Below are 16,022 nucleotides of genomic sequence, written 5' to 3' on the forward strand. Positions count from 1 at the left end.
TATCTATCTATCTATCTATCTATCTATCTATCTAGAATGGACCAAGTCACCGCTAAAGTGATCAAGGCTGGAGGGAACACACTACTGCATTGATGACATACGCTTCTGGCATTGAGTTGGCAGTCAGAATGTCTAACCAATTGCATGGAAAAAAGCCTTCATTGTGCCAATTCTGAAGAAAGGTGACAATTGCGAGTGTAAGAACTATCATGGCATGAGCCTCCTTTCCTTCATCGGCAAGGTCTTTATAAAGACCATCCAATCCAGGTTGCAGAAATATCACGAAAAAAACAGCTGAAAAGAACAATCAGGATTCAGGTCAAATCAAGGGTGCTGCGATCAAATCTTCACTATTCATCAACTGATGGAAGAAAGAATCAGGTGTGGTTGTCGAACAGTCATTGTCTTCATCAACTTCGAGTCCGCGTTTGACTGTGTCCACGGGTCAGCCCTTTGGAAAGCACTGGTGGCAGAGTGTATCCCTAATAAGATCACCCGACTCCTCCAAACTTCATATCATGGCTTGACCAGCTCTGTGTGGATCCGAAATGAGGAATTCTCCATCCAAACTGGAGTCCGCCAAAGGGATGTTGAATCTCCCTTGCTCTTTAACACAGTGATTGATGCCATTATGAGAAAAGCATTCAAGAGCAGGCGTGGGGTGCAGTACGACAAGTACAACTTTGAGACTGATTTGATGTTCACAGACGACAGTGCCATATTCACTGATACCGATGCCAAGGCCACCGACATCCTTCATTACACTGGCCATACCACTGGGTGGTATGGCCTAAAGATCAATGCATATAAGACCAACGGATGGTTCACAGGCCAATGTTTACATTGATGGGGCCCAAATTGAACAAGTATAAAAATTCCAGTATTTGTGGGTCAGTGATCCAAGAGAAGAAAGTGGCATCCACCACTGAAGTCCACAGCCAGATTGCCCAGGCAACAACCGCGTTTGCCACCCTCAAGTGGTGTCTATGGAGGAAGCCCAACATCTTCCTCAAGACTAAATCCACCTCTTTTGAACACTAATCATGCCGACTCACCTTTATGGACCTGAAATACAGACCCTACTCAAAGAAGACCTGAACAAGCTCAAGTTCTTCCAAACGAGGCAGATCCTGGGTGTCTCCTTCCGTGACCATCTTCGAAGTGAAGTCATACGGACAAGCTGCAACCACCAACCATCAGTTGAAGAGGCAATACAACTGAAAATGCTGAGATGGTTTGGACACTTCTGCAGAAGGAACACCTGCCGCATACCATACAAGCTACTTTGTCAGAAATGCCCCGAGGATTGGAATGTTCAAAGAGCAGCGGCTAAACAGATATTGTCAAAACAAATTGAGGAGGATTTGAGAAATAAGTGACTCAGCCTCAATGATGCCAAAGCCATAGCCATGGACCAAATAGCATGGGAAGGCATTATACGTATAATCCAAAATCCAGCAGCACGTTCAGCAGTGTATGGGCTCCGGAGGAAACCCCATCCTATCACCAGGTAAGGATCAGAGAAAGAGAGAGAGAGAGAATGCATGTGAATGAAAAGTAAGTTTATAACTTGTGGCTCACTTCCTAGAATCATAAAATGAGAGGTATTTTTCAAAGGTTCCTGGGGTGTGAATGCCACATTGGTTCCATCTCAACCTTGTGAGCCTGTAGTCAGCAACATAACTAATTTTGTAGTGCTGAGTCTATTTTGACCCAGAGACAAAAAGAGATAGTAGTCAAGTCTGGACAGGTCAGTATTGTAAATTTCATGACTTGCTGCTTTCAAATCAGGTCATCTAATGGGTGATACAAAACTTCAAAATTCAGTAGAAAGACTGGTAGCTTTATCCCAATAAAGACCAAACTCCTCAACAGGGCGAATTTGACATTGCTGCATGCACATTGTTAAGAACAAGCCAACTATTAGATTATTATATTTTATAAAACATCAGCTGTATGTTTATCTGTTTTATTCACATCTTATGTACTAATTGCAGACTGAGTAAATACAATATACTAGTCAGTGCTGATGACCAGAAAATAAAGAATTTACATTGGCTGATGATATTTGCAAACAAACAAGTTATCTATTCAATTAACACATTTAACTTTAGAAGGTAAAAGTAATTACAAAAGAAGAGGCACACACATTTAAAGTTTGCTTTGGGAAAAAACTATATGCTGGTCACCTTGTATAACTTTCTACCTACCGTATTAAAGCAGAGATTGTTCTTCTGTTTTCAGCTGGAATGTCAGAGATAAAATATTAGGAATTCATTCTGAATTCTGAGGTTATTGACAGGCATTTTATCAAGTGCTTGTATGGAAACTGGTGTAATGAGGCATGAAAAGGTGCTATTATGATAGAAATCACTGCATGAAATTTTGACATAGTGCTCTGTGAAAAATAACATCTCTAAGGGAGTCACCCAATAACTCTTTTCACTTTGCTACAGTTTAAGATGCACATGGAGTGCCAGAGAACATGAGAATTCCATGTACAGTGGGTTACTGAGATGCTCTTCTCCTTAACAGAAACTAGATTTCCAATAAATGCATTCTTTCACATAATCAGATTTTATATAAAGCAATGCAGTTATAAAATGTTTATGCGTAATAACGTAAAATGTTTGACAAACAACTAAAGGCAATTCAGGCCATTAAGTTTGGTTGGTTAGCTAATGGTTAAGTTCTCCCAATATCTCACCCATACACTTTTTAGAACTTGTTAAGGTTCTCCATTTCAGGTACTTCACTTGAATGTTTGTTCCAGATTTCCACAGCTCTATGTGTGAAGAAATGTTATGTGTTGTTAGTGTTAAACGCACTTCCCAGTAATTTTGAATAGTGTCCAAGTCTACGTGATTCACTCTTTAACTGAAAGAATTCTGCTGGATCAACTTAATTAAGATTATGTAGTTGGTCTTCATACTGCTTTCAGTGCCCAATACCAAAGAGGATTAATGATCTTTTTTGTATAACTTCTAATGTGTCTGTTTCTTTTTTGTAGAGTTCTGAGCAGATCTGCATACAGTATTCCATATGTGGTCTCACTATGGTATAATTCAGTCAGAGCATAATACCCCTTGATTTTTACTCAACAGCTTTTACAATATACAGTAACCATACTTTGTTAAATGCTTTGGCACACTGCCTTCATGCTAAGAATGCTGTGTCCATGTAAGTCTCTAATTCCTTTCTAGAGGATGCCCATCTTGTATTTATAATAAATACTGGTTTTGTCTAAGTGTACTACTTTGCACTTTCCTGCATATTCTGAGTGTGTCCAGTTTTAAAGATTGTCCAGTGTTTTTGAATTGTTATCCCTCCAATTTTAGTGTCATTCGCAAATTTAACATTATATGAGTATATATTTTAAATATGTTCTTACCATTACTGCTATATTCAACATAAAAGTCTGAGACAGGAAAAATAATATAAATAAATAACAGAAAAAATAAGTCTCTCTCCTAATGTATGGGGCACAAGGTAGGAACAATGGGCGGTATACAAGTCTAACACAAGACACACTCAAACACACACCCCACAGTTACTCAAACTGTGGCAGTTTAGAGACATTGTTTAACCAATGGTAGTGTTTTTGGCATATATGAGCAGAAGACCAGAAACAATAAGAATATCAGAAATTTGACAAATGAGAGAAGACTACTTCATTCATCGAGCTTGTTTGCTTAGCCATGTTGCCCTGATGTCTCATCCAGTCACTTTTTTAATGTTGTCTGTTACCCTTCAGCTCCATGGCTCTGTAGTTTGTTTATGTTTTCAATGCCTTGAATGCATTTGCACTTATTATATCCAGTGTGCTTGAGTAGGTGATTGATTCACTGTTAGATTGAAAGACTTCTGCTAGATCAACTTTATTGATATGACTGAGAATTTTGAAGACCTAGATTTGAGTCTCTTTGAAGCCTCCTCTTCTCAAACATAAAAAAGATGAATTCCTTTATCCTGTCAATGGTGGTTTTGGTTGCTCTTTTCTGTGCAGAAAATTCACATAATAAAAGTGAAAACATACAAATTCCACATACACAGTAATCAGGTTAGGTATCAAACTTTGGTCCTTACAGGTTTAACCACTGCTCTACTAAGCTTCTCTTTATATGCACAAATGCGGCTTTTTTATGTTTTTCATATAACAACTTACTGTAAATAGAGGGATCCAATAAAAAATCACATAGACATTTCAGGTATTCATTGTTTAACCCAAAAATATTCCTCTGTTTTGTGTTGCCTATATTTCCCACATGATACTATGCAGAGGATTCTTGCTTCTGCACAATTCTGTGTTATTGTGGGCAACTGTACTCACTGAAGTAGAGTACTAAGGAAAGCGATTGTCTTCTTCATTAAAACATCTAATCCTGATTATATATAGTCCAGGGTATGTAAAGAGTATGTTATATTTGGTATGTGAAGAATTTGCTAATAGAAGAATTTCTTAAAAATCTGTTTTTTAAGTGGTGTAAAAATACTCCAATGCATAACCAGTGCTGCCAAGATTGGCTCCGGTCTGTCACAGTCCTGAACTGGATAAAGCTGTTTTAAGAATGTAATGTTATGTTATTTATATTAACCACACATTACATAATGAAAACCTGACTTCAGCTTTTATGAGATGTGCAGTATGGATCTGTTCATAAACATTATTTGATTCATGGCATAGATTTTGAGAGCTCTGCAAACCAGTTTAAGTGGTCATAAAGAGCCTGATTGATCTATAGCCGGAAGAAGATTTTATACTTGTCTAAGTATTCAAGCTATGCCTTCCAAACTTTTGAGATTCCCCAGTGTAACCTGTCTTACTAAATTGTCTGACACAGCATTTCCTCCTCAACTTTAAATTGTTACAATACATTATAGTTTTACTTTTTTAACTTTTTGTTTCGGTGAAAATGAAATATGGTATCAATAATCTGGGTGGCACAGAAGATAGCTTGATTCCTATGATGACTTTTTATTGATTTTTATTGATTTTTCATTTCACCTAAAGTTACCATGTCAGGTGGACTACTGTAAGGGTGTCTATGTGGGGCCTGTGAAAGACTAGGATCTTATCCAAGGCCGGTCTCTCTCTTGCACCTGTTGCTGCCAGGATGGGCTCCATCTCCACACAACCCTGACAGACATAATAGCAAAACAAGAGAAATCACACAGAATATCCATATAAGCCCTGTAATAATAATATATGTTGTAAACCCACATGGGTTTTCTGTCTTTTTTTTTTTTTTGAAAGTTAGCTATTTGTGTTTCCGCCCTGGAAGAAGACTGAATGACCTGTTTCCTTGTGCTGCTGCCTGCTCTACATGCTCCCCACTCCACCCTCTGTCTACTTAGCAAGCTTGGCTTGGAAGAGAGGAAAGCCAGTGTGGTGAGACGTGATAAGGAAAAGGGATCTTGTGCCAGCTTCCTAATTCACACCCATTCACAGTATAGGCCGGAAAGCAGAAGGTATTCAACAGTTTTCATTTTTATATCTTGAAAAGATACATGTGAAGCATGTTATGAATTAACAACACTAGAGGCCGTAGATGTTTAAATGACTTGGCTATGTTACAATTGAAGCAGCCCTCTTACTATATAAATGATAAATGACCAAAAAGGTTTAAGATTTCAATCAAAATGAATGTATTGAAAAAAAAAAACACTGAATTGTTTTCTGACCTGCCTAATTCATACACAGGATTAAAATATGCCATGGCTCAGTCTAAACTAATCATGTTTACTTCAGCTACATCACCAGCATAGAAACAACATACAGTATGTTTTTGTCAGCATGCCAGTGCAGGCATCCAGGACCAAAACAATCATCTTCATTAACCACAAAATATTTAGTGATTTACTCTCATTTCATAATTCATCCAAGTGGATACTATCAAAACACCTTGAGCACAACAACACTGGAGGCCAAACATCACAGCTGTGCGTGACAGACAGAAGTTTAACTTCCCTTGGTGAAAGACACTGCCCTGTTCCTGTAGCTCCGATACTTGGCCTCGTTTCCGCAATGGAAGGAAATCCTGGCTGGCTCCCCTTATATTGGATTTGCTTGTTGATGCTCTTTAGTATTACAAAGGTAAAAAACTTGGCTTTCGATAGAACATCATGCACATACTGTATAATCCCCTAAGAGCATCTTTTGTGAGCTTTAGTCTCTGTATAGTCTTTGTATACCCAGAAGAAAATGTTTGCTATCTGAACAGTGCTATTGTCTTTATTTAACCTATAATCTTGAAGGATAACCAGTGTAGTGTGTTATACTTTCATAAGAACACTGTTCACTGTAAAGTGCTTCAGTAGCTAGCAAATTACAAAAAGAGGTTTAATATACAATTTTGAAGAACTTTTTTAAAAAAGCAGAAATTTTGTCATTTCTGATAAATACAAGACAGCATAGTGGTAAAGTGGTTTAACATAAGGCATTTACTAAGCTGAAATCAGTCAGTACATTTTATTTACTTGCATAACTAGATTATGTTCACTATACTAATATATCAAGACTTATGAAGAAAAAGAAAAACATTTTTGAAAGCAAGTTGTAAACGTGAATTTAATTTTGTTTCTTCTGCTTTAATTACAGAATATGTGTGACTGAAAATGGCCCTCCCTTTATAAAACAGGATAAAACTTTATGGAGACATTTGCTTCATACTGCAACTTGGCTGCTGAAAAAGCTGCAAATGATATTCTTACCTCCTGATGGCAATTTGTTTCCACACCCTTCTCCACTGTTTGCTAGTGGGAATTCCTCATCTGTTATAAAAGATACAGTATGAAGATATTTGTTTTATTACATATATTAATCTTGGTAATTTTTACTCTAAATAGTTATACAATTAGTTATATAACAATTTTCTCATTCCACCCAAGGAGCCTAAGGATATCTTTGTGTAATATTTCCAAAGGTTTGAAAACTCGAATCACTGCAACAAAGCAAAATCTAACAGAAACAACAATAAAAGAGTAGAATGAAAAAAATGAAGTCCAGTTCTATTCCCATTTTCAAACTACCCCATCATCCAAGGTGATCCAATGCTGTATTCAAATCAATTTAAATCACTTCAGAGCCTGGGCACAGATTTTCAAAATTTGATCTAAACAAACTTAGGCTAAGCTTTAGTCGCCAAGCCACTCTCCCCCCTTACTAAGGAAGGAAAGGTTACACAACAGATCTTTCCTAAATAAATCAACGTTCAATGTACATCAGTGCTGCTGAAGAGGTTAAACTAAATTACCATTGACTTCAAATTAATTGGCCAATGGGGTTGGTGAGCTGAGCTCTAAAAAGAAATACTACCTACAATGTGTGTGGACACGTGCTTCAAAGCACCACTGTGAAAGTGAAGCAAATGACATTGCATGTTTTTTCATATTTCATAATTTATGCACTTTAAACATCACTTGTCTTATTAACACCAAAGATGAAACTAGATGCAATTCTTTTTATTTTTATAAAATACATTTCCACTTATTGGCCTAATATGCAAAACAATAATTACAAATACAGCATACATGAAATATACAGTAACAAAAATCACAATGCTAAAATACCACTAGGAAAGCACCATGTAATACGTATAAAATACAAATTGGGTCCAGCCTCCTAAGTCCCTGAATTGAATTAAGAAGGTTTGGGGATATCTTGTTATATGTATATAAACTTTAAAACTTATAAAAGTTTTTAAAGTAGAATGTTTCTAGCTGCAGATTCCAAGTTTACTAGGTGAAAAGTTTATATGAAAACAGTGTAATAAGCTCTAGTTGGTTTGAGGAGATGGACAGCATATATTTGTCATACTAACTATATTTGAGAAAAATATGTGATGGTAATTACCATGAATTAAAAAAAAACAAACAGCATATTTAGCAGTGATTGTAATCATCACATATTTAAGTTTTAATGAAGTATGCTATTTTTCAGCACACTTCTGTGCTGAAAGTGGTTAACAAACTTTCACAACTCACCAATCCAGAATTTGAAAAACAAAGTCTAGTATATAACACTTTGTAAAATATAATATCAGAACATTTATGAACCAAAATAACACATAAATAAAAAACTGCAGCTTGACAAAACAATAACCAGTAATAAAATACACAATTCCATAAAGCAGTGGGCAAATAAAATAGTGTTATCTTGCAAGATTTTCAAAAGGTGGGAATTGTACCAAAAACTCAACAGATTAAAAACATCTATAATTTTAGAGTTAAACCCTCAGTCGTCTTATCACTCTCAGTAAGCAGCTTGTATGTAATATTTCATTTACTAAACTATTTAAAGGGAAAAGTTCTTCAGTCCACTGTAAAGCTATTTTCTCTACCTTCTGCAAAAGACATTCTTTGTTACTTTCAGTAAACGTGACTGTAACTATATTCTTCTTCCATTTTACAGCAATAACTAGATTATATACTCTACTGTACTAATCAGTTCTTCACTTGCAAACACGTTACCCTTTAACTGTAACATATTGCTGAAAGTTGTTTTATTTACTGTTTATTTTATAATATATCCTAATTTTTTGAAGTGACTTGTGATACCTTATCACCAGATAAAAAAAACAATGAATCGAATTGATTGATTTTATGATTTTCTAGTGTTACTCTTTTACTTGATGGTGAGATGGTGAGGAGGTTGACTTCATTAAGTGTTCATTGACTGTAACACTTCAGCCTAGAAAAGTCAACATAGAGAAAGAAAGGCATTAAACTTTAGACAGAGGTAAAGGGATAATAAAAGGTAACAAATGAAAATAACAAACATACTAAATTGTTACAGTCAACTGAAAGAGTGAATGAGGGAGTGAAAAAATGTTATCAATAAAAATAAGCTATATGTATATATTACATAGTGTAATTATTATATGGCCTTGAATTAACTGTAGGGTGACTACTTAGATTTCCAACCAAAATGAACACTTTATATGTCTTATGCATTTCTAGCTTTCATTAGAGTCCATTTGTTACATTTCTCATAAAAGCTGAGTGCTGGGGCTCAATTTTCTTGGTCAGGCAGGCCATCTGTTAGGAAGGCAGGGGCAGCCCAGAGCATCCTGTGTGGTTATGAATTAAAGGGACCTAGGGGATCGAACATTAAGCTGTGTGGCCCCACAGATTCCGCTGCAAAGGAGACAGACGCCAGGCCTGCCTCTCAAGCAATGGAGACGAGTCATTACAGTGCCTTCAGCTGCAGAGAGAGAGAAGTAGGAGACAGCTCTGTAGAACGCAGGTGCAGGGAAGCACTAAGAGCTCAGTGCCATTTAATCTTTTAACTGAAAAGAAGGGGGAGGCAATCTGTACACATGCAAAGCTCTTTCTAAAGCTGCTGTAAGAAAATAAGTTTTACTTACTTTTTTTTTTTTTTAAAACAGTCTCAATACTAAAATTCAGACACTCTAACTAGCATGGATTGTTTTTACATTTGACTAAGAAAATGGATGAATGCACTTTGAATTTAGAAATCTTGGATGCTTTGGAGTGACTAGGCAAAGGCACTTCAGAGGTTATCTTCATCATTTGTAATATGATACACAAAACCATAATGTTTGAAAAAATTTAACTGAAAAAATGATGTCCTATTTTTCATTTTTAAAACAATATTAACATGCTAACATTTTGTTTTAGGATTTTTACATTTTACTGGTAAATTTTTGTTTTGCTTTCATAATTACTTGGCCTTTGTGTGATGAGGTGGTAATTCCTGTCTTTCCCATGTAATTAATGTTTTAACCACTACCTGAATTTTTTTTTTTATTAAGCCATGAAACTCACTATTGTATTGTCATTGACCTGAAAACAACATAACTTTTCTCAGGCTTGCTGCATGGACTTGGTTTCTTCTCCAGATTACAGCATGATTACTGTCTGCATGGGTTTTTCTCCAGATGTTCCATAAACCTCCCAATTCCAAACAGTATAGAAAATCAGGTTTACTGGCTCAAAGTGAGTACATGCATTAGTATAACCTTTGATGGTCAAGCATCCCTTCCAGGATGCATTCATCCCTCATACTCACTGCTGCAGGCATGGGATCTGGGTCCCAATGAGCCTGTATTAAAAAAAATGAAGGGGTGCAAAATGGACAGTTGGAGTGACTTATTCTTCTGTTGCTAAAAATCTCTTCATACCTTTTTATTTTCTTACACTCCTTATTCCAGTACATGATCAAAAGGAGTTTAACCTGGCAAGTTTAGAAGCAAGGCAAGAATTTCCCTGTGATGCCACTCCAGTGTGGGTCACATTTGTTTGCAGACTTACACTCACTTAAAAAGGGCCTGTATAAAACAGATGATCACCTTAATATGAACGTAATGGGGATATGGAAAGTAAAGGCATTAAAACTGAACATAAATGTTAGAGTGGGTGCAAATTCCATAGACGCAGTAAATGTGCTGGTTTATGAACCCAGGTTCTTGGGGTGACAGTATTGTGCCACTCTAATTCAATATTTTTTTATAAAAATAAAGCATTACTTTAAAATAGAATTTAAAATCACTGGAAAAACTATCCAATCCCACTTGAGTTTTGTGCATATGTCTAAGCACTGCCAAACTGAAGCCAGTCCAATCTAAGCAAGTGATGTTTGTGGAGTGTGGTCCAAGCTCCTTGTGACTCTGAAGTGAAGCCGGCAATGTCAGAAAATGGATAGATATATAAAAAAGAGAAAAAAAATCTGAAAGAGCTATGTGAATTGTATATTATGTTCATTATCTCAGGATTAGGGTCTCCGCAGAAGGTAAAATTACTTTGTAGCTTGCCTAGATAAAATTGATATGTTTTACAAATTGCTTTGCCAAAGCCCCTCTCCCTAGCACCTTTCAAACTATGTCCTCTGACTAAAGTCTCCAAACACTTCTTCTACTACACACCGTCAGCGCTCTCAAGAAACATGATCTCTTGCCTAATTCCCCAAGTGAGCCCAAAGCCTGGTAGTTTCATCCTCTTCCCAATACCCACGTGACTGGCTGTGATGAAACAGCAGAAAAAGAATGAGAGGCTACTTTCCAGTGCATCCTCTGCTTTCTTGCTGTAGCTCACCTAGGCAGAGCCAAATGGTTATACCTTGTCTTTTTCATTTTATTTTTTTTTCTTACTGACAAACTTTCAAAGTCACTTTAAAATCCAAATGGTTTTAATGGAGATTTATTGGAACTGCTGTTTTTAGTTTTCCCTAGTTATATAAAGGACAGGACAGCCTGAATTTCACAGGCAGTGCCTTAATTCAGACAGCAGAAGAGAAATGTTTGTGATTATTACTGGACTTATGATTGAGATAGCACTTGTAGAATCCACCTTAAGTGTAGACACATTGTTCAAAAGCCTCTGAAATTCATCTAATACTAAATATGTTTAGAATTTCTCTTTACTGGAGATACAGAAGCAGATGGTAGAAAGTAATGCTCTTCCATTTCCCATCACAGAAAGGATAAAAACTGAGTAACATTCTGAAATAGCTTATTACTAATCCAGCATCACCAAATAGAGGTCAGATAAATAAAGACCATGAGGGCATTTCTTAACTTCAGCTCTGCATCATGAATTGAGGATAACCAGTATGCACAAGGGCAGGTCTGCAATCAGTTTCATCCATGAAAAGCAGTGCACTTCCTGCAGCCCACAATGAAAACTGCTGTCAAATTAATTTTCATTTTCTAATGATGGGGAGGAGAATGATTGCTGTTAGGGCTGCTTTAACTCACACTGGTAAATCATACACTCCATTCACATTCATCTGAATACTTGCGTAATCCTATTGAGGGTCATGGACAGAAGCCCACTCTTAAAGGTAAGCCAATCGATTGCAGCAGATACTGGGAAAATTTAGAGATACCAACTGACATCACAACATGTCTTTGGAAAGCTGGAAGGCCACAGAAAAGACAATTCTGATGAAAAGTGTGTAAAGTCTTTAAAAAGAGCCAGAACAAATTTGTACATGAGCTCAACTGTGCTTGCCTACATCAACCCATCCAATTTATTAGCTAGGGTCTGTTTTTTCAACTACTAACTATTAGAGATCTCAGATCACTGTATAACTAATATTCCTGTTCTGAAAGAAATAATTTAACCCCCTGAATCAGAGATTAATTAAGTAAACTTTAGGTGTGGCATATTATTTACAGGAAAACTACTTTCTGAGCAGTAATGTTATTTATATATTAAATAGTTACATATACTTCATAAAGTGATGTGGTTTAGTGAAAGTGAAAAGAAACAGAAAATTCTCCCCAAATATAGTCATAAGATATACAGAATTTAAGGAAATATGATAATAGATAGTGTTCTCCAAAAACCTTAGATCAATTTCTGACTTCATCACTGTGCAGTCTTCTTACTATGGCCTGATCCATATGAGAGTGGGATGGTTGTAATGAGTGTGATCTGATGGTCTAGCATCCTCTCTAGGGTTAGTTTATGCCTTCACCTTATTAATACCTTGATAGAAACTCGCCCCCTGTGATCATACAAAAAAAAGGGTTCAGGAAATGAATAGGTGGATTATACTACGTTTTTTAGGGACTCAGAAACATACATTATTTGGTAGTCCTTGGAAATAAATAAGAACATCATACTGTGCGTTAAAAAATTTAGAGTACAGTATATGCACTCAACTAGAATTTAGCGTGACAATAGCCAAAATTCGTTTATTGTTACTATGCACAAATGTACAGCATAACCCCAACAGACATTTGATCACTCTCTTCCAGGAATCCTGCACCACACCAGAGATCCACCTAGGTTTATAGAGGCTAATGGAAAGCTATTTCCAGCTTTTTCTTTCACTCTCTTGTCTTATTCACTTAGTGATTTATGAGTTGTAGATGCTAAAGACATTTGCTAATTACATTTTCAAATGCCATCTTTATTTACAAAATAATAACAATAAATACATGAATTAAAGTCCCTAATAAATATTATGTCTATCTAATCAGATTTGGTGAAGAAAACAAATATATTTTTACATTGTTCACAATTCACAGTCAGAACCTGGAAGTTCCTCACAGTTACAGTCAGGTTCACTGATTAAATACATTGTTTGCACGCTGAGGTTATGTGCAACTATTCCTTAATTATTATTGGCACACAATTAATAAGACACAAAAACATGAATTCAGCTATTGTACCATGGCCTGTTGGTTTTCTTAGTGAGAGCGCAGAATCAGTTAGAACACCTGCTGGTAGGCTATCCTTTTTTAAGCTCCTACTTAGCTGCTGATGTTCACTATCTTTCCTCTCCTTTATTGCTCTTCTTGGCCATCATTATTGCTTTCATATCCTTACCCTTACTTGCCTGAGCTTAACAGGAGCCAAAACAGTGTTTATTACCAATGTGCCTTTAATACATACAGTACTGTCCAATAGATTAAAGTTGGAGCTCCTCCACCATATTTATTTTCCAAACAGGCTAAATATGTACGTGCACTAGGAAGGCTTTTGGTGCCTGCAATCCTGATCAGGTAGTCAGGAGAATTTTTAAAATGGATAGATGTTTGATTATAATTGTAGCTTTCTAAGCTATGCCATATGTCCAAAATGTTATTAACATTTTTTCAGCATGATATTAACTTTTAGTTTCCCATGATATAAACCTACACAAATATATTGCAAATATAGATTTTTCTTAGCTGCTTAGTTATTCAAAACCATGTAAGGCACTAATAAAAACAGAAAAATAAAGAAAAAGAAAAAAAAATAGGAAGTAATTAAATGTTCTCTATATAAGAATCTTTTTAGGTCAGCTCTCTCAATAAACAATTCTTTCCAGGTGTCCTCACAATATTGGTTGAGAACTCCAGTACAAGTAATAGCAAAGTATTATCTTAAAACAATGTGTGATCAGCAGGGTCACACACCCATGCCACGTGGATCAATATAGAACACCTCAGAGACTTTTCAAAGCTGAATTGTTTCAATATAGCAATTTGATTCAATTTTCCACTCAATAAAATTACCCATCAATGCTCATGGCGTTTGGAGACCAGACGCTTTCATTTTTAGATTCCTCCCTTAATTGAACAAGTTTATGTACTTGTCTTATGGAAATTGGAAAAATTTATCACCTGGAAAATGTTATTTTTTTTCCTGGGCTGTAGATGTTTTTAAAACTTCATTAAAATGATGAGCTGCTATGAAATTAATTTGTTAACATTTGCATAATAGGAAACTGTTCCACATTGGAGGTGATGAAGTAAATTATAGTGTCTTTTTGAGCAGTGAGTGGGAAATTCTTCTTCTTTTTTATTCAAAAAAGATATTAGCTTTTTCCTTTCTTGCTTTGAATAAGAAAATGTCACAGTTATAGCATGAAATTAGCAGGCCATAATACTCTGAAGAACCTTTGTAGACTGATGTAATTAGATCAAAGGGTGTAACCTAAGTCATGTGAGGGCAGCTCTGATTTCAACATACAGCTTAATAAAATAAACTTTTACAAAAGTGTGTTACCATACCACTGATGTATATCATCACACCATACCACCGGCGTATATCATCAGCTTAATAACAATCTGAAAAATCTTTACACACTAATTCAGAGGGAGAAAATAAGTGTCTGCTTAATCAATTGCACATTCATGTTGCCTTAAATTATGATAACACAATATATAAGAATATCCTCTCTTTTAAGTACTTTACAAAAAAAAAAAACATGAACACAGTTCACAAACTGAACTTTCTGAATTGTTATTGTCTTAAGGGAACAGAATTGTATTGAATTAGTTTGAAATTTTCATAAAAGACTACACAAATTACAAAGAAAATAACAACCAAACTATAAATATTGCCAGCAATGAGATTTAAAAAAACTGTATAAAATGCTTGAATGATTCAAACATGCACTTTTCATGTTATCTGAACTATTTATTTATATATTATATATTTTCAGCAAGATGACTGGTTTAAAAAATGAGATTATTTAAAGAAGCCTACGCTTAGAGTTTATTTATTGAGCAAAAACTAATCTATCTTGACAGGTTTTTGATATAACATTTTATTCTATTTGGTAATGAAAGGCCATAGTATAATTTAAGAAATAAAGAGTTACTAAAATGGTATGTTGTGTAAATTATTACAGTGCCTCTAGGTTTAATATGTTGTTCCCAATTATACATACAGTAGCAAGATACCTTAAGAAATATATACAGTGCATCCGGAAAGTATTCACAGCGCATCACTTTTTCCACATTTTGTTATGTTACAGCCTTATTCCAAAATGGATTAAATTCATTTTTTTCCTCAGAATTCTACACACAACACCCCATAATGACAACGTGAAAAAAGTTTACTTGAGGTTTTTGCAAATTTATTAAAAATAAAAAAATTGAGAAAGCACATGTACATAAGTATTCACAGCCTTTGCCATGAAGCTCAAAATTGAGCTCAGGTGCATCCTGTTTCCTCTGATCATCCTTGAGATGTTTCTGCAGCTTCATTGGAGTCCACCTGTGGTAAATTCAGTTGACTGGACATGATTTGGAAAGGCACACACCTGTCTATATAAGGTCCCACAGTTGACAGTTCATGTCAGAGCACAAACCAAGCATGAAGTCAAAGGAATTGTCTGTAGACCTCCGAGACAGGATTGTCTCGAGGCACAAATCTGGGAAAGGTTACAGAAAAATTTCTGCTGCTTTGAAGGTCCCAATCAGCACAGTGGCCTCCATCATCCATAAGTGGAAGAAGTTCGAAACCACCAGGACTCTTCCTAGAGCTGGCCGGCCATCTAAACTGAGCGATCGGGGGAGAAGGGCCTTAGTCAGGGAGGTGACCAAGAACCCGATGGTCACTCTGTCAGAGCTCCAGAGGTCCTCTGTGGAGAGAGGAGAACCTTCCAGAAGGACAACCATCTCTGCAGCAATCCACCAATCAGGCCTGTATGGTAGAGTGGCCAGACGGAAGCCACTCCTTAGTAAAAGGCACATGGCAGCCCGCCTGGAGTTTGCCAAAAGGCACCTGAAGGACTATCAGACCATGAGAAAGAAAATTCTCTGGTCTGATGAGACAAAGAT

General features: G+C 36.1%; 1 protein-coding gene across 2 annotated transcripts in view; it reads right to left on the reverse strand.

Annotated features, from left to right (window-relative positions):
* Positions 1 to 16,022, reverse strand: part of skap1 (src kinase associated phosphoprotein 1) — a 268,145-nt gene that overhangs the window by 55,653 nt on the left and 196,470 nt on the right. For both annotated transcript variants that reach the window (XM_028819166.2, XM_028819165.2), the window contains exon 10: positions 6,712 to 6,771. In XM_028819166.2, coding sequence (XP_028674999.1) covers positions 6,712 to 6,771 — 60 coding nt within the window. The remainder of the gene's footprint in view (positions 1 to 6,711; positions 6,772 to 16,022) is intronic.

The sequence above is a fragment of the Erpetoichthys calabaricus genome, chromosome 14, assembly GCF_900747795.2.
Source record: "Erpetoichthys calabaricus chromosome 14, fErpCal1.3, whole genome shotgun sequence".
In the NCBI taxonomy this organism is placed as follows: Eukaryota; Metazoa; Chordata; class Cladistia; order Polypteriformes; family Polypteridae; genus Erpetoichthys; species Erpetoichthys calabaricus.